This window comes from Protopterus annectens, chromosome 2.part1, assembly GCF_019279795.1.
Source record: "Protopterus annectens isolate FY-2018-M chromosome 2.part1, PAN1.0, whole genome shotgun sequence".
NCBI lineage: Eukaryota > Metazoa > Chordata > Ceratodontiformes > Protopteridae > Protopterus > Protopterus annectens.
Genome location: NC_056729.1, coordinates 658,419,717 through 658,444,569, shown reverse-complemented (window position 1 = coordinate 658,444,569; position 24,853 = coordinate 658,419,717). Strand labels below are relative to the sequence as shown.

The window sequence follows — 24,853 nt, the reverse complement described above, 5'->3', positions numbered from 1 at the left end:
AGTGGAACCACCTATAGCCGGTTAGTGGGGCCCAGTCCACTTTTTGTTTTCAAGAATAAACAGGCTTTGAAATGTAAACTTTGTTATCCTAGGAATGGTGGAGAGACATTAGATAACACAGGGGAAGGTGGCACAAGGATATGTGCGCTTTTTGTCATTTAATCAATGAGTCAACAATATTTGTACATCCACACACTGGTAGAACATATAAAGTTAGGGCAAAGGCTGATTGTAATACAAAGAACTTAGTGTGTGTTGCCCTATGCACAGTCTGTAATCAGTTTTACATCGGGAAAACAAATAGACATTTAAGGGAGAGAATGAGAGGCAATCTGTCCTGTGCACGTCAGTACTGTAAAAATTGCACATATCATTTTTTGCAAGCAGGATCAGTAATTAGTTAAACTGCTGTGGTCATGATCACAGCTTTCCTGGCTGCTTAAATAACAGTCATTACTGACGTGAGGAACTATGGCAGGAAGCCAGTACAGTTCTTTACTATAGTTTAGTATAAGTACTTTACACAGATCAGCAAGGAGCTATTATGCGGAAGCATAATAACTCTTTGGTTAGCTTGAAGACCTACTTTCCTAAATGGTATATTCAGTTTAAATGACAGAACTCCATCAGTGAACGTAGAAAGGCATTATTATAGCTGTTTGTGTGCAGTGTGTTTTGTACAGCAAATAACTACATTTGTAGCTCACTGTATTGCCTGTGTTTTTTTTTTATTTTATTCTCAAGTTTAAGAGGATTACTTTTTAAACATAAACTGTAATCTGGTAGGGTGACAAATGGGGTGACATTGCCCAGAGCACTAATCAGCCTTGCTACAGTTCTTCTGCTTATGTCAATGCATTACAGGCTTGTGAATTTGATGAACTATACAACTTACTGATGAGAGATGTAATACTGTAATAGCCAACAATGATAACTTAAAGAGCAGTTTAACAGTGGAAAAAGCTATAAATACAAATCACATGACCAGCCCCCCAACTGTACAGCTCAAAAGCATAATGGAGGAATTGGAGGTTTGTAAATCTTGGACCGATTATTAAAATAATGTTAAAATGAGGCAAACAAAATATGGCAAAAAGACAAATAAAATAAAAAAAATAGGTTACTACATAAATGTAAAGATGCCACATGACAACAAATGTGCAAGCAGATACTACATTCTGTTTAAATGTCATGAATACAGATATGAAAATAAAAACTGTAGATAAAAAAAACACTTCTGGAAAGGCACAGCCGCAGAATGTTAATCTTGTGAGAACAAATGAGATGCCAAAATCTGTGATGTTTCTGAATTCAATTAAATTGTAATCAATGATGATTGTGCTGGCAAAACACAAAAGGAGTACATTTAGAGCTGGCCACAGTGACTCAAAATAACAGTCAGCTGCCTATCAGGATCTGCCAAGTTACACATGCACTCCAGTTATTGCAGCACAGGCACCATTAGGATTCATACCTCTCAAACTCTTGATACAAGAAATCTGGACAAAGCCTGACAAAATGGGGGGGGGGGGGGGCAAAGGCCCAAAAAATAGGGACATATGTTAAACACTGCTCATAAACTTAAAAAGTTCCTACATTTTTCTGAAGGATTTAAATTCTAATACTCAAATATAGGTTATCATTTAGTGACTTCAATCACTATTTGAATATGTCCCATGTGCCTCTGATACAAGAGGTTTGGGAGGTCACTCAATGGAAGTTCTAGCTTTGCTGGAGTTTTCATTTTGTTTTTACTGATTGGTTTTTCAGTGACCTTCTCACTCATTGTTTTAGTTTGTTGTTTGGGATATTTTTGCAGTGACCCTAATGATAATGGACATCAGCTGTGTATAACAGCCCTGTGTTTCCAAAGCTTAATCAAACACTGTTTGCTCTGTACTGATGAGGTCATAACAAGGCCGAAAAATTGCATATCCACAGCTAATTGTGTTTGGCTGTATTGCCCTGAAATTGTTGATTAAAACAATGAAACAAGTCATGGGCATTCATAATTGCCAGTTAGCTGAAACACCTGATGTTCATAATGATCATTTGCATATATCCCATGTGCCTCTGATACAAAAGGTTTGAGAGGTCACTCAGTGGAAGTTCTAGCTTTGCTGGAGTTTTCATTTTGTTTTTACCGATTGGTTTTTCAATTACCTTCTCACTCATTGTTTTAGATTTCATTTATACCAATTCCACAGATCAAATGGTCCAGGCTTAAGACTTTTAATTGTCATTATGAATGCTGCCTTTATCTCTACACCAAGTAGCATTATTCCCTTAGACTGCTACCTTTTGTGGCAGCATAACTACCAGATTGTTTACAAATTCATCTGCATTGACTACTCCAAAGACAACATTATATGCATATCTGAGGGCTTTAAGAATTTTAAAAATGCTTTGTCTCCTACTGATCCACACTCTAAAGCCACCACATTTACCGATTATTTTTACAGTTACTTCAATCAATATATAAATGAGGAATTAAGATGTAAACCCCATATACTGGGACTATTAGATAAACAAATATTATAATATTATAATATTGTAGTGCATGTAACACTGTAATTGCACTCAAAAATTGAAAAACAAAACAAATTAAGCTGTAAAGTGTTTCTGTGGAGCAAAACCCAACCATAACAGCACTTTCAGAGGTGTATAATAAATTTTACACACTACATAAGTGCTATTACTGTTGGGTCTCATGGAAGGGGAGTATCTTCACTCTTAACTGTCTTTGAATATCTTGCCTTATATTTTTGTTTTGTCGATGGAAGTTTAGCAACATCATTATTTAACTAAATTAGGACAGAATTTAAAAATTGTCCCTGACTTTTTCCTCCAGTTATATTTAGTTGCTGTTTATGCATCAGTGCTTGCTAAGTGCTTTACTGTCTTTTAAAGCTGGAAAAGCACGTTGTGATTTTTTTTCCTAATTGGTAATACATGGAATATGTAAAACTACATGCACTACAAAGAATTATGATTGAGTCTCACCAATCACAACCAATTATTATGTGTTCGAAACATAAATGCCAAGATTCACATCTCAGTCTTGTCTCTTGAAGAGAATTTCTTGGCATGCATATCTCCAGCACATAATAATCTGGTTATGATCAGAGACCTGATCATAATCTGCTGTATACTGTTCATATAAAAGTCGTTCACTATCAGTCAGAAGGAATATAAGCATGTCTGCAGACATCTAAAATGCATCATTTGTTAGGAAGATTGAGGCTGAATATGAAATGAAGGTATATAACGCTTTCAAGGATAATCACACGGTTTCTTTAAACTGTACCTGGAGTACTGGAAGTAATGTCCAATAAAGCAATGGCATGAAAGTGAATGGCACTAACTAGCCTGATACCACAGTAAATGTCCTGGCTGACAAATTAAATTTGAAATGTTCTTCAACCCTTACAAACCAGTAACCTCATCTGTCACCCCAGTACCCTCAGCCATTAAAAGGACACCGTTATTGGAGATTTATGGAGTTATACTGATAGCAGATTTTCTTTTGACCATCACATCTCTGTGTAGAAAATCCTTGGGCATTTCACAACATATCCTTCATGTTATTTTATTCCTTCCATGTGAAGACCAACACTGGATGCAATGCTCATTTGATATTTACCTCATTAAGCACCTAAATCAACTCAAGAGATTTTGAAGTTTCTTTAGCAAAAAACATCTTGGGTCTCAGCACCCTTGTCTACTCTGATAAAAGCCCTGTCCCTCTGTTCGGAAGTATACAGACTCCCCAGGTGGCGATCTCTGCTTAAACTTTCATACTATAAATGACCCATCATCTTTGAACTCTTTCAACTAAACGGAAACAGTGGTAAAGCAAACACCTGCCATGGAGACCTAAGCGTATACTGTGATATCAACAATACCAGATGATGTAATAGATGCCTTGCCCGCTGTATCCCCATTTCTGGAATAAGCTATCCTTACATATCAAGTAGGGTACTTCTCTAACAATCTTTAAAGCAAGTCTGGATGCCTGGATGGATGACCACAAAATTTTACCTGTAACGTGTGGGAAAATGTTACTTAATGGGGGACACTGTGAGTTTCCTACTAGTTGTGGCTGATGTGATTGGGCTTCTTGATGGTCTTCTAAGTTATAAGATTAATAAAAACCTGTGAAGCTATGAAGGAAGGTTTTGCAATGATGTACCGTTTTCTGGAAGAGACTATAGAGATCATTAAGAAAAGCATAGAGAATAGCATTCTCATTTTGAGCTTTGTAAAAAGATATCAGTGATTTATACCACAGCACTTTTGTATTTTCTTTAACATTCATCAGTCATGAATGCATGGTACATTTAATGACGTTTACACTAATAATATTCTCAAGTGCTTGTGATGCTTTATTTATGTGTTACACAACTTTCCTAATACAATTTTTTAATGTTTCCCCAGCAATCTTTTGCTGTAAAATGTTCTGTCCATTTAACCTGGACAGCAGTATAACCCATGTGTCTCAGTAGTTCTTAGTGTTAGATAGTGATAGCAGTTAATGACTTTAATTCATCTATGCAGGCATCAAAGAGGCAAAATCTGAATAAAGGCTTTAAGCATGAATTAAAATCTAGACAATATAAGTTCATTCTCTAGCTTCCTTTCTGTGTGTGTGTGTGTGTGTGTGTGTGTGTGTGTGTGTGTGTGTGTGTGTGTGTATGTGTGTGTGTGTGTGTATTATATATATATATATATATATATATATATATATATATATATATATATATATGTATATATACATATACATATACATATATGGATTTATAAACAGTTGATGTGACATGCCAACCCCATGTACAAAATGGCAAAAGAAGGGGGTGATGACGATGGTATATATTTATATTTACATCTATCTATTTGTATACGTGTGTATGTGTGTATATGTATGTGTACATAAGTATATGAGCGCATATTTGATAGACTGAGCACTGTTCTCACAAGCAATGATAAAAAAAGATTGCATGCACAACCTAGCTACTGCACATTTAATCAACATGCACTCAAGCAACAGGTCCCTGTTAAGTCACTGAACAAAACATTGTCGAACAGCATTTCACTCAACATGTCATTTGACAAACTGTTCTGACTAAGATCACATTATGGTAAGGATCAAGATATTTGCCTATTCCCCACTGTAGTGTGATCTCAGAGTCAGCATATATAATTAGCAGGGGATGTGGGGGAGTTCAATGAATTAATATAGACCCTCAAGCAACAATGTATACTGCACTCCCTACATGCACACTGACACTCATCCATTCCAAATATTCAAACCTCAAAAAAGATTACTTTACACAACATGCTTGGTTGCCAGTACAGTCTCACATTCATACAGCATCCCACTGCATGTGGCCAACTTTGCCCCCCCCTCCATCTTAGGGGTTTAAGTGCAGATATCCTTATTGGGAAATATCAGTACTGCACTAGGAGACTGTGTGTGTGTGTGTGTGTGTGTGTGTGTGTGTGTGTGTGTGTGTGTGTGTGTGTGTGTGTGTGTGTGTGTGTGTGTGTGCATTTATATGTGTGTATGTATATATATATATATATATATATATATATATATATATATATATATATGTCAATAGAAAGATATGTGTGTGTGTGTGTGTGTGTGTGTGTGTGTGCATACTCTATATATATATATATATATATATATATATATATATATAGATAGATAGATACAGTGGATATAAAAAGTGTACACACTCCTGTTAAAATGTCAGGTCTTTGTGTTATAAAAATGAGACCACAATAAGTAATTTCAAAGCTTTTCCCACCTTTAATGTGACCTATAATCTGTTTAGGGAAAAAATATAAAAAATAGGAAACGTGCAATAAGCTGGTCGCATAATTGTGTACACCCTTAAACTAATACTTTGCTGAAGTACCTTTTGATTTAATTGTACCATTCAGTCTTCTTGGGTAGGAGTCTATCAGCATGTCACATCTTGACTTCGTAATATTTGCCCACTTTTCCTTGCAAAAGCACTCCACATCTGTCAGATTGCAAGGCCATCTCTTGTGCACAGCCCTCTTCAGGTCATCCCACAGATTTACTACTGGATTGAAGTATGGGCTCTGGCTGGGCAATTCCCAAACTTTAATTTTCTTCTGGTGAAGCCATTTGTTTTGTTGATTTGGATGTATGCTTGGGATCATTGTTATGTTGAAAGGTGAAATTCCTCCATCTTCAGCTTTCTAGCAGATGCCTGAAGGTTTTCGGTCAAAAGTGACTGGTATTTGGAACTGTTCATAATTCCCTCCACCATGACTAAAGCCCCAGTTCCAGCTGAAGAAAAGCAACTGCAAACCATGATACTGCCACCACCATGCTTCACCGTGGGGATGGTGTTCTTTTGATGATGCAAAGTGTTGTTTTTGTGCCAAACGTACCTTTTGAAATTGTGGCCAAAAAGTTCAACCTTGGTCTCATCACACCATAACACATTTTCCCACATGCTTTTGGGAGACTTGATGTATTGTTTTACAAATTTTAGCCAGGCCTGGATGTTTTTCTGTGTAAGAAAAGGCTTCTGTCTTGCAACCCTACCCCATAATCCAGACATATGGAGAATATGGGAGATTGTTGTCACATGTAGTACACAACCAGTACTTTCCAGAAATTCCTGCAGCTCCTTCACTGTTGCTGAAGGTCTCTTGCCAGACACCTGGCCAGTTTTCATCTTGTCTTTTCATCAATTTTGGAGGAATGTCCAGTTCTTTGCAACATCACTGTTGTCTCATATTTTCTCCACTTTTTGATGACTGTCTTCACTGTGTTCCATGGTATGTCCAATGCTGTGGAATTTTTTTTGCACCCTTCCCTTGACTGATACCTTTCAACAGTGAGACCCCTTGGATGCTTTATAAGCTCTCCGCACACCATGGCTTTTGCTGTAGCAGGCAACTGAGTAACTATCAGGAAAATCCTACTAGGACAGCTGAGCTTTATTTGGGGTTAATCAGAATCTCTTTAATTAATGCCAGGTGTGTACCTAAGAAGACTGAATGTTGTAATTAAATCAAAAGGTGCTTCAACAAAATATTAGTTTAAGGGTGTGCACTCTTATGCAACCAACTTATTGTACATTTTTTTATTTTTTATATTTTTCCCCTAACAGATTTGTTCATTTTTCAATTGAATTGTGCAGGACATAGGTCACATTAAAGGTGGGAAAAGTTTTGAAAATATTTATTGTGGTCTCATTTTTTTATATCACAAAAACCTGGCATTTTAACAGGGGTGTGTACAGTTTTTATATCCACTGTATCTATAGATATGCATGTGTGTGTGTGTGTGTTTACACACACACACACACACACACACACACACACACACACACACACACACACACACACACACACACACAGGAATTCTACAAGTTGCATCAATCCTGGTGAGTAAAAATTCACTTTATAGCATGAAATGGAAAAATATTTGGTTGAATGTTGCAAAGTATTTAAGTAACTTCAGAGTGATGTGTTTTATCAGTGTAAATGAATGGACATGTACCTTTCATTTACGCTGACTGTCTGCATGCAGCGTGTGTTGTTTATTTTGTGTGACCTCAGAGTTGTTTATATTGGGCTTGCTCCCCTGGAAAAACTCTGTTTGGGATATTTCCCAGCTTGTTTTAAATGTTTTGATGGGTTTGGTGAAGTCTTTTAGTGTCAAGGTTGTCTACTTCAGTATACCAGCATATTACGTAGTGTCCATTCAACAACTGATCTATAATGCATGACCCAGTTAAAATGTTTGTGCTGCCACATCAGAAGTACTAAAGTATTTATTAATTATTTTATTTATTCATACATTCATTAATTTAGTTGCATTCCTTTACTTTACCTTGACAATTTGACCAGGGCAAAGAATCTATTTTAGCCGAGGCCAAGGTTAGAAACATTCTAACAGATTACATTTAAATAACACATTACATGCAGTAAAATAGAAATGTTACATTTTAAGGAATAATAGTAATTTGGAAAAAAATAAAATAGACTTTGAAGAGGTACAGTATAAAATGATATACAATTTACACAGCTTAAAAGTGAATATACAAGTTTAACTCAGACTGATTCCTGTACTCCTTGCAGAAATGTATGAATTTCAAACAATGTACAGAAAACCAGACTCATTCATCCTACAGGTTTCCTTTAGGTGAAGCTAGGACAATGCTTTTTTCTGAACTCAGAAGTAAATGTATTTTTTTAATATAGCACTTCATTGAAAATAGAATAGCATTTTTCTGATATATTTAAAGAAAGAGCTATAATTCCATCTGGATTATCCGGGAGAGGGGGCACAGAAGCAGAGCCATGACTTAAGGATACCTTACCTCACTGAGAAAAATAGAATTATGGCAGAACATGCAGAGGTTCCAACCAGTTATACAACATACTTCTGTGACTTCCAGAACTCTTTAATAAAATTCCTGCACTAAATAATGCAGTCTCAGTACAAGATAATTGTTTCTTCCAAACCAAAAACAATGTACCCCCTAAAATAAATGCGTAGGATATTTCCTATCTCACTATCAAAATGAATGACAGAGTTCATGCGCCAAAAAAAAAAACCAGACTACAATACAAATTGTGGTTAGATCAGCATTACTTGCTACAGCACCTGTTGTTACAGCAGTTGTGTAATTGTGGTGCAGAATGCTGTAAAAATTGTAAACTGATCCTAAATGTAAAGAGATTAGTTGATTGAACAATCAAATGAGACAGAAGTAATGATGACAGCTGAAATTATAAAGCAATAGTCTATACCTGTAAAATATGAATTAGCCACATCTGTCAGATTGACATAACACATACCTTCTTCATAAAGAGTGTGTCCTGCCGAGAGCACTTTTCCACTCTTAACTTGAAAACTGAGATATCTGGAAGGATTCTTGAGAAAAGCAAAACAGAAAGAAATTGACAACTATAAGAATTGGCTTAAGTAGGTCACAAGCCACAAACAGATTCCACATCAACTGAGAGGTTACATTTATTTGAACTTATTATACAAATGAAGATTTTCCTGAACTTATTGTTCTTGTTGGCTCAAGTGTTAGTTAATTGTATCAGCAAACTAGATACAAGGAGGAGAAATACACCCAAAGATCAAAACAAATTTTGGCTAACTGTGTAAGGCCAAGAAGAAATATTTTCTACATTCACTGATGTCTTATGAGTCTTGCCCTGTGTAAATTACATGCTCATTCACTTGTCTTGCACCAGTGAAGTAAGTGCTCTACTCAAAATGTAGAAGTGAATATTGTCCATCCCTTCATTTACTAACCTCCTGGTACTCTGACAGAATGAAATTAACATTTTCTGCCGACTTGGTTATTGCTAATGAATAAAAAGAAAGAAAAAACACACTTGACAGCCAATAGTCAAAAAAACCTTCATTTTACAAAATTTCTCATCTATGTTAAAAAAAAAAAAAATATATATATATATATATATATATATATATATATATTTTTTTTTTTTTTTTCACACTCAGATGATTTATGAGAAATATATTATTTTACACTGTTTGAAACTTTACTGTTATCAGTATCTGAAGAAGTAACTAGTGGTGTACATTTAATGACTAAAGCTCTGTTAGTACAGAATGTATTTTAAATAACTTTAATGTGGAAAAATAAAGACATCTGTATATGCAGAACACCTAACAATTCCAGAGTGCTCCCCATCTTCAGTTTCTAAGAGGTCTACCATTGATCTAAGGACAAATGATGCTTTCCATACAGCTACAGCATCGGCCAACTGGTCTGCATTTGATGTGGGTACACTGACCATAGCACTCTCTTACAGGGCTACTACGTGCTGCCATGTACCAGAGCTGATCCCTGATTTGCAGGCAGCACTTGGGATCAGTCAGCAGACGTGGCACAGTTTCATCCAGAAACAGCCTACTCCAACCCAGACCAACATGGATCTGATTGCTCTCTTTCACAGTACTTGTGAAAATGAGTTTGATTCTTTCTCCACCCAAGTTTAGAAGGAGAACAAAGGAAATTGCTAAAACATTTCCAATACAAAAAAGTCCATCTTTAAGGATTTAAGCACTGGGAAAATAATAATAGTGTTCTAATAGTGTTCTAGTCCACCTGTGCATGGGATAATTGGAATCTGTAATCACATAAATGGATTAGAGCACTCCCTGCATGGATTAAAGGGCAATGATTCCTAGGTACTTTGGTTTTGGTTTCTAGAAGATTTTTGACCCAGCTATGGATCAATTTACAAGGGTTCTACAGAAATTCTTCTGGAGCTATAGCATTGAATGCTATAGTGAGTGCAGATAAACAAAGAATTTCAGCTGTAGTTTATCAATCAGTAGCACAGGTTTGTTACATAGGGTGGCCGCGGTGGTGCAGCGGTTAGCTTTGCCACTCACAGCAAGAGGTTCTCCGGTTTGATCCTTGGCTGGGGTGCCTTCTGTGTGGAGTCTGAATGTCCTCCCTGTGGTCGCGTGGGTTTCCTCTGGGTGCTCCAGTTTCCTCCCACATCCCAAAGGCATGCTGTAGGTGGATTGGACACTCTAAATTGGCCCTAGGTGTGAGTGTATCATGTGTGTGCCTTCTGTGGAAGGTTGGGCACCGGGCTGGCAACTCGACACTGTAAAACTCCACTGCTAATCATGAGCGGCCAGGTGATCTGCTGTGGTGACCCCTAACTGGGAAAAGCCAAAAGAAAAAGAAGCAGCACAGGTTTGTTACAACAAATCTGTACTATGGTTAATGCCATGAAATCAGATGAAACAGAGATTTTAAATTCTAGGTCAGACAAATGTTGTAAAGAAGTTAGTATCCTGAGCAGTACTCTTATGCATATTGAAAGGTTCAAAATAAAATTTTGTGCTTAAGAAGGCAAGTCAGAAAAAAATGGAAGCAATCCTTGGAGGGTTGCATTTGTAACCTCAGTATTTTATCTGAAATTGGAGAGTTTTTGCAATGAAATCAGACTCCAGAAGAGAACTCAGTATTTCTCACCTGAGGGAACCATTAGGCAATAAATCATGGAGTCAGTCATGGAACTGGAAACAGTAACTGTCTAATTGTTTAGGGAAAGTGTTATAGCCTTCTGTCTCTCTGATGTCAGTTCTGAGGTTCCTGGTGGGTGTGATGACTTAAGGCGGGATGACATGAGGGGTGGATACAGTATATGTAGAAGAATATGTTGCTGAATGAAAAGGTCAGTTTCATTACCTGCTTTATTACTGACCACAGTTGTTTTTGTCCCACTATGTCAATAGCTACCTCTCCAGAAAGATTTGCAACACCATGGTGCAGTAATAAATCTCAAGGATGTAAAAAAAAATGAAGTTGTAGCTTGACATGAACATGTGGCTCAATGCTAATTAGCTATGTAGTAAAATAATCACAGCATAAACTCTCTAAGAAAAGGGAATAGTAAATTAAGGTAACTAACACTTGTAACAGCCATGTTACTGAACTGCAGTAATGTGGCCATGATACAGCTGGCCAAATGACCAAACTGTCAAGAAATTAAGGCAACATGCCCAAGGTTATATACTTTCGTTTACCTTATAGCTGCAACACACGGTCTCCATGCAAGCCAGAAAAGGCCAGCACAGCAAATGGCCAACCCAGTTCATCATATAAATAGGGGAAGGGAGGAGAAGGAACCTGGAAAAGCAGAAAAGGGGTAAGAACAAACTCTGGAGCACACTCAAGGGTGGCCTGTAATTTGTTGCTATTGAAGAAGTGGCAGCCCTTGGTAATGCAATAGGAGGTTGTGTTTGAAACTTTACTACACAGATTAGTAGTAAGGGAAACATTATAAATGTCTGTCAGCAGTTTGCAGAATATTTCACTCCGTTTTATTATTTAGTGAATTTTCTGAATGAACATCGGGATTATAGATACAATCATTGCCATCAAGAAGCTTTTATACTTTTGTGTATGGGCTCGCAGTACAAAGGTGGTTATTATAAGTAACAATGAAGTGGTGTGGAAGGGGTCATAAGCTGGATATCATTGAAAAGTAAGTTCTTGGCATCTGTAGGGTTGACTATATTATCTATGAACTTCTTGGGTATATTGCATGTTTGACAGACAAACAAAACATTTTGGTTGACTAAGGTGGTTCTGTTGTGACTGTCTTATAAAGCTTTGACAGCAATGGTTTTATCATCACTTCAAGTCTCAGTTTCAGATAATCTAGTGTTTGTTCACATTGTGGGGGTTAGCTTAGCATTCCTTCCATGCTTTATCTCTGTATTTTATCTGCCTTTTTAGTTGTTCATTATATCTCAACATTTTTGTTACTTGCATTCCTAGCATTTTTAGTGACTACATCTAAGTATGTTACACAAATTGACTCAGATGATTGATTTTCCTACCAGAACAAATAATATCTTAGACCTCTTACTTACAAACATTCCAGATAAAATTTCTGAGATTCACCAAATGTGTCCATTAGGTACTCCAGATGGCTTAGCTTTTGAATTAAATATAACAGCTAAAGCTTTGCATACCAATCAAGAAGAGTATTTTTGATAATGACTACTATCATTTACCAACTTAGTCAACCACCATAGAAACAAGGGTCTATTCATATCTTCAATATTCTTAGACTTAGAATGGTAAACCACAGTATGTTTCTTGAAACTATATCTACCTTAAATATATGCTTCTCCTCTATATCATGGTTCAATAACTACTTATCAGGCCGTCAGCAAGCAGTTCTATGGCAAGACCAGCTGTCCCCCCCTACTACCAGTATCCATAATAGTCCCACAAGGGTCCATCCTCGGCCCATTGCTCTTCTCTTTATTTACCAACCATATATCTTCAGCCCTACCCACTGCCTCAGTCGTGCAATACGCTGATGACATCACCATTATAACTCCCTAAAGGAACTACAAACCCTAACATGAACTAACTTTACTCTAGCCGAAACATGTTTCACTAACATCAAACTTACTCTTAAACCCAAAAATAAAAAAACTAATTATTTTCAGTCCTAGTAGATCTCCCCCTATAAATAATGTTTTTACTATAAACTCCAAAAACAAGATCCAAATCACTCCAACCACACACACCAAACTACTAGGTGTAGAAATCGACAATCATCTGAAATTCGACATCCACATAGCACAAACCATTAAGAAAGTAAACAAAAAACTTGGACTCCTCTATGGGAACAAACAGTTCATCACTAAAAATACCAAAGCCATAATTGCAAGGACCCATCTCTTATCCATCCTGGTCTATGCTTCCCCTATCTTAACTAATCTCCATCCACAGAGCTAAAGAAAATGGAATCTTCTTACAACAAGATAGCCAAGTTTGCTACTGAAGCCTCATACAGGTCCCATCACTGTCCTTCCCTTAACCAGCTCAATTGGCTTGAGCTACATCAACTACTGCTACTCAATCAACTCTCAATAGCACACAATAGCACACCATCTCTATTACCTTCCAGATAAAACCCCAGCACTCCAGCATTTAATTCAGCCACACACTACCACAACAGCCTTAAGATCTAGTAACCAGACCCTCATAACTGTCATCAAATATAAAAATGATGCTGATAAATCTCTCTTTCCCTACACCATAGCCAGAATCTGGATTTCACTACCAAATCACATAACCTCTACTCATCTACTATCCAACTTAAAAAATTCCTGAAAACCCACTATCTAAAAAATTGGCTTTGCTCATGCTACACCCCAGGTTAAGCAATATGAATACACTGTTGCAAGGATTCTACTAAGGGTCACCATTTGTTCATTTGAAAGCTTGTTAATCTGTCGATATTTACTTTACAGTACTTATATCTGTCTTCTTTAAAACTTTAGTCTTACCTAACTCTATACTTCACATCAACTATTCCCATTCCTGTATTCATGTTTCAAAAAAAATATTTTTGCTAATCTATGTACTTTATGAATTGCCAACTTTTATTGTTTTTTACTTTCTGACATGTATGCTACTCTCAGTTTTCTCCCATGTATTATATTATATTATATTATATTATATTATATTATATGGTGTTATAGTGTATTTAAATGCTTAGTATTTTGGAGCTTTACTCCCTGGGCCTCCGCTGAAAAATTACCTGTGTCCAGTCCGACCTTCCTGGTAAACAAATGTAAAATAAAATAAAATAAATAAAAAATAAAAATAAGTCTAACCTGTTCGATCTGAATATTATTAATCAAATAAATTATATGGACTTGAATTCCTTCTAAGTAAATAATGTTATGAATAAATGACAGTACTATGAACACACTTGTGAAGTGCTTTTGTCTGGATATAAGAAAACAATAACTTTTTATTGAGGACTACAGCTCCATGGTGGAATATTGGCCATACTAAATTTCTGAGAAAAAGAGGAAGAAATCTAGGATGTGGTGGAGGTTCAAGAGAAATGATTTAAAACAGGTCTATAATTTATTTTCCAGAAGGTTAAAGGCCTCATTGAAATTAGCAAATAGCACATTTGAAGATTATTTAGTTAGTAGCCCTTGTTCTAAGAAATGCTATCCTTATGTTAGATTCTGACCAATTTCTGTTCAAGGTGAAGTATGAAACACTGGAGAATTATTGATGAATTTGCTCAATCAGCACTTCTTGGCAGAGGGTGCTACACTGTTTGATGATGTTTCTGATGTTAGAATGTTAAGAGAAGAAAATTGTATGTGTCCAGTTTTCACTTTGAGCCTTGAGCAAGCATCTTTGAGCTGTATTAAGCAGGGTAGTGGTATGGGACCTGCCAATATTCCAGGCGTTTTCTGGGGTTACTGCAATAAATATATTTTGGCTACTATCACTGATTTTTTCGATAGCCTGTTGTATTCTGATTCTTTTCCTACTAGTTGGAAACTTGTGGACATAATTCCAATTCATAATGGAAGGGGGGGGCAACAGACAAATAAGTAATTATAGACCTATCAGTCTTACCTCACCAGTGGAGAAGAGTTTTCAGAGATGTCTACTAATTTAAAAAATAATAATAAAAATATTATTTTTACACTGTAGCAAATAGCTGCTACAGTTTATAGTCTACAAAACAGAGCACTACAGGGCTAATGTTTTAGTGAAAAAAAATATATATATATATGTATAGATAGATATATTCTTGCTTTTAAACTACAGCAAACTGCATGTTACAATTTAGACCACACATGGAATGCTACAGTGCTTATTTTGGACCATAAATGCAATACTGGCAGAAAGATCAGGATTAGTTAATCATGCCCCCCAACACTTTACACCTCTTACCCCACCTTAACTACATTACTGCTTCTGGAAATGTATTACAGTGCTTCCCAGCCACACAACATCTCATGTCTGACAGATATTGTATAATTTAAGTTGAATCTAAGTAGAAAAAAGAAAAGGACACCTGAAAACATGATCAAATGATAAAAAAGGCTAGTACTGAAAAAGTATTAAGAGTGGGGGGGGGCTAGAAATCAGTCAAAAGAGGGTAGATATTCAGGTTGGTATGCATTAGTAACCCCAACCCTAAACTTGCCCATGCCCCTAACCCTAAATCTAACTCTGTAACTTACCTTAGAAAAACCCTTTCCATAACATAAGCTGTTTTAAGTGTATTTTTTACTGTTTTTGCCTTATCTTTTCAAAAAAACAAACAAAAAAAAGTCCTTGTTTCCCACCTTTCTAAGCTAGTATAGTCCAGTTTTCAGGCTAGTGCTGAATTCAGGGCTGTGTTACAAGTTTCTGGATTGCCCATACCTTACTTGGATAGAAGGAAGTTTCTCTGTTCACCTGTGAGAGAGGGGAGCTTTGAGCAGCCTATCTGTCCCTGGAGGAGTGGTTCCAGCCCACAAGTTAGTAGTTTATTGGCCATTTTGGGCTAATTTCTATCTCTTTCATTTCCCTGCTAGAAAAACTGTGTTTGCACGGTTTTGCATGCCGGTCAGCGCTGGTTAGCTAGGGTTAAATTATTCCTGGCTCCACTAAGTCTCCTCTTCAGTTTTTCCCTTGAAACTGGTCTAACTCTCAACCTAAGCACTAAAAAAGCATCCTACAGCCCAGCACTTGCTCAGACCTACTAGCAAGCACTAATATACCCTGACACTTGATTGCCCAGCAGGGCAAGGCTCTTTATTCACCCCTCACCAACCAAGTGACTAAGCAGCTTACCCTACTATTCAGGCATGACCAAAGGGCAATTTCAGGTGTACTCTCCAGTCCAGCTGGTGAATCTGGGTATCCTGATGCAATGTTACAACTGCCTCATGTACACAGACAACCCTCTCCTCCTACCACAAAACAATAACATATGCGAGAGATGCAATTATACAGCCAAACTGGAGGCTAAGCTGTCTCCACCCAAAACTGGAACAGACAGTCAAGAGGAGAAGGTCAACACTTGCACCACACCTCCAGCCACACATAGACCTACTAAACCAGCACTGGCAAAAAATACACATAAATACACAAAATCATACTCGCAGGCTCTAAATAAAAACCTGCAAAAGCATCAGAGACCACCAAAGCAGATACCCAAACAATCTGCACCTCCTGTCCCAAACCAGACAACACATAAAACACAAAATCAGTGTGTCGCACAATCACAGCCCTTAAGGTGAAAAATAACATACCTAACACACTAGTAATAGGTGACTCTATAGTCAGGTACACTGATGTCCCACTCACTAGGCTGGTCAATCAGAAGGTTGCTGTTAGCTGCCTGTCGGGAGCCAGAATCCGCCACATAAGACAAACACTCAGGTCACTCCAGAACAAGTACAAATATGACTCATTTTTCATGTTGGTGTGAATGACCTGAGATGTACCTCCCTGGACTACATGAAAAGAGACACGGAAGCTCTCTCATGTAGCCCAGGCTGGAATGACCCTGACCCTGAGTAGCATTCTGCCCTCACCAAGAATGATACCTCAGTATAAAGAAAATGATCAATTTCAACAATTGGCTAAGCTTCTGGTGTCATTCAAAGGGGATCCAGTGTCTGTTAGCCTGGGATGACATGCTCGACAAGCTACATTGCTTCACAAAAGATGGCTTGCACCTGTCACCCCTAAGCTTTCAAATACTGGCCAAGGCTCTTCCTGCACCCTTAGTGCCTTTTTTAGGAAAGGCTCAAAAGTCAAACCCACCTCCATAAACAGCACAACTAACAAAAACTGAGAGTTATGCTAATCAACACCAGGAGTATAAATCTCATAATGCACACGCTCGAAGCACTCCTCAATATGGAGAATGTTGACATCTGTGCAGTAACTGAAACCTGGTTCAAGGCTCCAGAGAGTACCCCAGCACTACCGAGCTACAACTCATACCACACGTTTCAGCCACAGAACACAGACTGAAACACAAAAGGAGGGGGTGTATCCATATTCATCAAGGATACGTACATCTCCAGGTTAGTGGCGCAGCATGATACCTTTGAGATCATCCATATGCAACTAACATCGGGCAAATCAGCAATGCAAATTGTGGCCTACTACAGATCACCCTCCATGACCCAGGACAACCACTCCACCTTTCTGGAGACACTGGAAAACATGAAGGTCCTACCGAACACCCTGATATTGGGCAATTTCAATTACCCTACCAATAACTGGGCAAACTACTTTAGTACAAACTCCCAGACCCAGTGCTTCCTGGAATTTGTCAACTCAAATGCCCTGGATCAGCTGGTAAACTCCCCTACCAGAGGTGAAAACATATTGGACCTGGTCATCACCAACATGGGTGACAGGTGTTCCACACCAGAGGTCAACCCGTCACTGGTTAGATCAGACCATAAACTAATCACTCTGGATGTCCACACACCACCACCACCTCCAACTAAGGAAACCACAGTAAAAAACTTTTCTAAAGCAAACTTCACCTTACTTAAGACAGAGGCGGTAAGTTTCACAGCCCCCATGCTAAAGGATAACACTGCCAAAGATGCAGAAACCTTTACAAATGCACTCTATGAGCACCTACAAGGATGCATGGATTGTGCCATCCCTAGCAAAACCAAGACTCACTCCTCTAACAGAAAGAAACCAGTCTGGTGGACTCCTGCCATAAACAGGATATACAATAGAAGGAGGAAACTAGTACAGAAAAAAATTAAATTCCAAGAAGGAAAGACATCCCTGATCAGTATCAGTAAGAAACTAAGGTCCCTCATAAAATCATCCAAGGCTAATTTCGAAAGAAAAATAGCCAAGGATTCAAAAGATAACCACAAAGCCTTCTTTAGCTATGTTAAGAATCTAAGTGGCAACTAGCAGATATGCACTGAACTAGTGCAAAATAGCACAAAATATACTGAACCTACTGAAATTGCCAACATCCTGGCAGATAGATTCATTGCAAACTTCAGCCTCCTCTCACCCCCAAAGGGGCCCACAACAATACTGGAAAAGTGCAGTGTCCCAGAAATCACAGAAGCACAGGTGAAAACAGCCCTTTCAAAAGCCAAAAACACAGCATCAATGGGGCCAGATGGTGTCCCAGATGGTGTCCCAGGCTTCATCTTGCACGAACTACAGAACAAACTAACCCCCCACCTAAAAACGCTGTTCAACCTCAGCCTCTCTACAGGCTACATGCCCATAGAATGGCACATAGCAATGGCTATTCCACTCCACAAAGGAGGGGCCACAACTGACCCTGGTAACTATTGCCCCATAAGCCTGACTAGCCTTGTCTGCAAGGCTATGGAGCGCATCATCATGGAACTCATTAAGAAAGACATTGAGAACCTCCAAACAGTTGACCTGACCCAGTTCGGCTTTGTTAAGGGCAGATCATGCCTACTAAATTTGGTTGACTTCTTCGAGACAGTCACCAAGGCCATAGACGAGGAAAAGGTTGTTCACACAGCCTACATTGACCTCGCCAAGGCTTTCAACACCATTCCCCACTCAGGTATTACAGAAAAACTCACCAGCCTGAACATAAACCCCTACATCACGAGATGGGTTGCCAACTGGCTTACAAACAGAACTCACACGGTAAGAATAGTGGGCTCCAGGTCTGACTCTATACCAGTCACAAGTGGTGTACTGCATGGCTCGATCCTGGGACCCCCTACTGTTTGGCATATACTTCTCAGAAGTACAGGCAAACACAGGAGGACTGTGGCTAACCAAGTTCGCTGATGGCTGCAAACTGGGAGCCATAATTGACTCTCCGGCTGACATGGGCATCTTCCAAAAGGGCCTTACTGAGACGGACACCTGGTGTCAAAGTCATGGCCTCAAGCTAAATGCCAAAAAATGCATAGTCATCCCATTTGAGAAAAACAAAACACCCATGAATTACCACATAGGTGGCAACTCCCTAAAAACAGAAGAGGTTATAAGATATCTGGGGACCCAGGTAGATAGTAATCTCCCATTTGACAATCATACTGCCAAAGTAGTTAGGAAATCCTTCTATGTGGCCCATCTAATTACTAAAGGGTTTGCATCTAGAAATAAAGAGATTATAGTGCCCCTCTACTCATCACTCATCAGACCCATCATAGAGTACAATGCCCCATTTGGGATATATCTCACAAGACACTTCCAACAGCTGGGAAGATCACAAACGTCCCTCACAAAGAGGATTACTGGCCTCAAACATATGTGCTATGCAGCCCGACTGAAAAAACTCCAGCTGTACTCATATCACTTACTCAGAGGTGATCTCTGCCTGACTTACAAAGCCGTGTCCAACTCAGAATTCATGGACATACTCCACCTAAAGAAATCCAAGTCAGTAGTGAGCTAAACCTCACCACAATAATAAATAGAACATGCTAGAGGGACAGATTCCTGTCACAGAGGCTCCCCATGCTTTGGAACAAAATTCCAAACTACATTAGACAGAGCCCCTCACTAACACTCTTCAAGAGAAACCTTGATGAGTGGATGGGTAACAGAAAATACACCCCTGGGATCACTTCATTGGCTCAGCTTGACAGAGGATCAGTTAATTAATCAATGGGGATGGCGAAAGTTGACACACTCTGGCTAGGCTTATAAATGACCTCGGGCAGATAGCCTAGTACCTACCTATGAACCTATGAACCTATGAACACTACAATTGCACAAAACAGGTAGAGACACTGAAAAATGCACAGCACTAAATCTGCCACCTTACGTAACCCTAACTCTAACCCTCCAACATTCACACAAACACATTCCTAACCATAATACCAACCCATTTATCTCTGACAACATAATGAACTGTCACATTGAAGTGACATCTTGAACTACCCACATTCTGACAGTGCCCTTCAGAGTGTCAACATCTTGAATGACAACCATATATCTATCTACATCTATCTATCTATATAGAGATAGACAGATATAGATATATGGTTTTATTATTTCACATCACTGATTCACTAAATCTGCATACACTACATAAATTGCAAATGGTCAAAACTCAATTAATCGAAAAAGAGAAGCACCATTTTATGGAGGGGCTCTGTACACCCCACACCACCTGATAATTATATATACCAACTCCAAGATCACAAAATAAATAAATATATATATATATATATATATATATATATATATATATATATATATATACACACACACACACACACACACACACACACACACACACACACAGATATATATATATATGTGTGTGTGTGTGTGTGTGTGTGTGTATATATATATATATATATATGTATATATATAAATATATATAGATAGCTATATATATATATATATATATATATATATATATATATATATGTGTATATGTGTGTGTGTGTGTGTGTGTGTGTGTGTGTGTGTGTGTGTGTGTGTGTGTGTAGTATGAATTAAAGCTGAAGATTTGTTAAACATTGCAATTAACCAAGCAGCCCCATCTGGGATAAAACAGTGAAATACATTATTCAGATCAAATAAAATAATACACTGCTGAATTTTGTGTAAGCATACATACCTGATAGGCAAGAACTTGTTTCGATTTCCATGGCGATCAATGAGGCTGATGAGTATTTCCAGCACAAAAAGTCGGATGTCCATGTCATCCATTAGTGCAGCAGAGAGAAGAGGATCCAGGAAGGAGGATGGAAGAGCTGCCAGCATATTGTTGCTTTTGAAGCCAATTGATACCTACAACAGAATCATGGGGAGCAGTGTTTTTCTAAACAAGGCAGTTAAAAAAATCACATCTAAATACAATGCTTTTACACTTAAATGATGTAAGAGACTACTTCCACTGAAGGCTACATTTAAAAAAAGAAAACAATATGACTCAGGTTCCTAAAACAATATTTTGGACTTCTCATATGAAATGGTTCTGATTTACTTGATAGTCTGGCTGTTCTTCACTACGGGATATGTGTTATTCTTTAAAAAAAACTGCCCTTTTCTTCTATAGCATTGTCATTAAAAGAAATAAGATCTTAACATGATGACTGACTAATGTCCAATGTCTTCTCTTTTTCATTTTTAACCTTTCCTTCTCTTCCCTTCCTCATTTTGCATTCTTGGACTACTTCTCTCTTCTCTGTGACTGAATGGAATGGATTGAACGTTACTTGTCGCCCTTCAAAACAAAGAAAAAAAAATATTTTTTGGAGGGGAGGGTAAGCCCTACTACACACTCTACACCCTGATAATTATATATACCAACTCCATGATCACGGTACAGTGGGGAAAGGGCAAATCCCCAGTCAACACTGTACCACAATGTAGCACAAAACCACTGCCTGCATGTTTGATCAGTTGATTTTGTCAGCATATTCCTGGGTACAACAAGCTGCCATTCGACAACTTGTTGGTAACCTACATATATCTGTATATCTATACATATCTATATATATATATATATATATATATATATATATATATATATATATATATATATATATATACACACACATAGATAGATAGATATAGATAGATCTATATGAAACTGATAAAGAACCAACAAAAATTTTCATGTTGGTCCACTTTTTCAGCTCTTAATAGAAGTTATCAGTGTACCTGAAAGCTAACACATTCAGGTGTATAGTCAAACCCTTCAATAATCATAACATTATTTTACTCTCATCCCTGTGACTCACCACCACACTGTTTGCCTTATCAATTAGTCAGTGCTCTAACAGTATCATCCTGCGCCCATCCAACCCTCTCAGAGCTTTATTTCATATCTCCTGCAAACATTCTCACTCTTATTGAAGCATGTAAGAATTAGTGTCACTGTTTGTTTTTATTAAGGATTGCTTACTACTTCCTTCATATAGCTGCCTAGTTTTTTTTCTGTCATCATTGTAGACTAACACCTACATTTTCTAACATTTTGTATTGCTCACTGGGGTGGCCTAAAATCAGTCTAGACTGGTCAATGGTTACCATAGTTAACAAATTCAAAAATGAGTCCTGGATTCTGGAAAGGCTGATGGGGAAATGCTGAACACTTCCTATGGCTTTACTTCAAGGACAAAGGTCAGGTTTGTAGTTGTTCCGGTTATGGCTGTTGGGGAAGACAGTGGGAATTGAGAGGGCCACTTTCTTTACTAGCAGAGGGGCAAAGTATAGTATAAGGCTAATGCCATGATACACACCCTGTCTCTGGGTGAAAAACAGAAAACAGGAAGAGGTCTAGTCCTGCAAACATCAGGCTTGGGCTCCTCTTGACTTTCCAGCAGAACAACATCTCTGCTTCCTGATTTAGACAGCCACTCACCTTGATCAATCATCGGCTATGTACCAACAACCCAAAAGGCCACATTTATAAGAAGAAAAATTCCTGCCCAGGTTTCAGGCATGATATAGCAACATAGGAGAAATATTAGGCAAGTGATCACAGGGACCCTAAGAGGCCTAGCCATATACATCTTCAAGCAGAAACACTTAAAAGTTCTTGCCACCCTTTATTAGCACTTAATAGTACCCACCTCTAACTCAAGCAAGGCTGTACATAATAATCCTGGTGCAAATTTATTTCTACTCATCCTATCAATCCAGTCTTCAAGATTAACCTCAAAGGCAGCAAAGAAAGTAAGACTTTGTATGACTTGCAGTGGTAACTTATTCTGTAAGATGATAATGCATTGACTTAGTTTCATCTTATAATGCACACATCACTTGGGGGAAAGTGAAATGAAGACACACCGCTAAGAAGGAGGAAAGCTCTGGCTGACTGTGACCAGGACCTTGACTATGTAGCTTGTTGGATAACATGAATTCTGTCAAGAAGCAGAAATATGTGCTGAAAAAAAATGAAGTGTGTCATCTGCAAGACAATAAGGCCATCTGCGAAGTCTTTCTCAATGGAAGAAATCTAGTCAGCTCTAAGGGCTATGACAGGACATCCCCCCAGTTGTAATCCTTAAAAACTGAGCTTTCTGGAAATGTTACATTTTTGTACCCTTTGGGTTGATTAAAATTTGAAGTCTGAAAATGTTAGAAAATAAAATCCTTTATTTCCTTAATTTTACAAGAACCAATGAACATGTTTAAGCAGTGCTGTAGATCATGTCTCCATTTAGTGATAGAGAATGTAGCAGTTACTGCAGAAGATTAAAGCAATGTGCTTTTAATTAGTTACTTTCTGTAGTACAGGATTTAATTCCCACAGCCTTCATTTGCTGACTGTGTGACATTTAGCAAGTCACTTACACTACACTGTTTTAGGGCAATTGGAAAATTAGACAAGGTTATTTAATGGTTTTTGTAACAGTGTGCACAGTAGCTACCTCTGAATGCTGCCATTTCACTGAACCAAAAATTAAGACTGCAAATTATTCCATGCTGTCTATATGCTGTTAATGTTCTTATTTTCTATGCTCTTTGAACTGAAGAATGCAATCATGTAGGGTGTTAAGGAGTATAAAACATGAAGCTCTCTGAAAGCTGAGATTCCCCTTGAACTAGGTGGAGGAAGAAGAGCACTGAAAGTCTAGCAGGATGCGAGATTCCACCTGCAGCACGGACCCCTACAGATCCTTACGATGGCAGCAGTGACTATATTCGAACATCTGAAATTATGGTAAGTTGGTAACACAACTGCACTTTGCCAAATTGTAGAAGGTTTATAAGTAAAGGATAAAAGACTTTAGTGTCAAAGAAAGCACACACTCAGAAGTAATATGGAAGAGTGACAGTGACTCAAAGCAGTGGAAAGCAAGGGTGTTTCGAGGATGGAAATAATAAGTAGAACTTTGAAAAGAAAGTCGTATGGAGGAAAAGGCAATTAACATTTCTAAATATAGAGATAATTTGAGGTTATAATTAAAAAAAATGTGATGGGAGGTAAATAATAATAACTGTGAGAAGGAGGAGAAGAAAAGGCTCAGATATACCAAAAAAAAAAAAAAAACAGCAAAGGTCACCTAGCAGATCCAGGCAGTCATAGACAGGAAATTGCTAAAGGAGGGAGAGGGACAAGATAAAACTTTTCTGATATACTGTCATTGGATTCAATGCACTTCTTCCTTTTCTGACACATACACAGAAAAGTTAATCTAAGAAAAAATACTTCTGTAATACTATAAAGAAGCCACGTTTTTAGGCATACATATTCCAGACCTTATATTAGCTTCCTCTTTGTAGTGTACTTTAGATCAAAAAACTCATTTGTATATGATGGCACAGAAATGCTTTCTGTGTTCTGACAAAGAAGAATACATAAAGGAATAATCTCTGACAAAAAAAAAAAATCACACGATACAGATTAAGTTATTTTCAGCTAAATGGCTGGACAGTGGAAATGCTTTTACCTGTCAAACTCTGAAGTCCTCATATCCAGACATGAGTTATCTGTACAAACAGTGGTCAGAGGAGAAGGGATTGTGAATTTTGAATTTTCCAGAATAAAAACAAAAAAGTAAAAAAGAAAA

The 24,853-nt window shown here is 37.8% G+C and overlaps 1 protein-coding gene across 1 annotated transcript in view; it reads right to left on the bottom strand.

Annotated features, from left to right (window-relative positions):
* The window catches only part of EFR3B (EFR3 homolog B), a 2,101,782-nt gene that overhangs the window by 389,767 nt on the left and 1,687,162 nt on the right, over window positions 1–24,853 (bottom strand). Inside the window, exons 13-14 of the mRNA XM_044062396.1 lie at window positions 20,947–21,119; window positions 8,854–8,929 (exon numbers count right to left, since the gene is read on the bottom strand). Of these exons, the coding sequence (XP_043918331.1) occupies window positions 8,854–8,929; window positions 20,947–21,119 (249 nt within the window). The remainder of the gene's footprint in view (window positions 1–8,853; window positions 8,930–20,946; window positions 21,120–24,853) is intronic.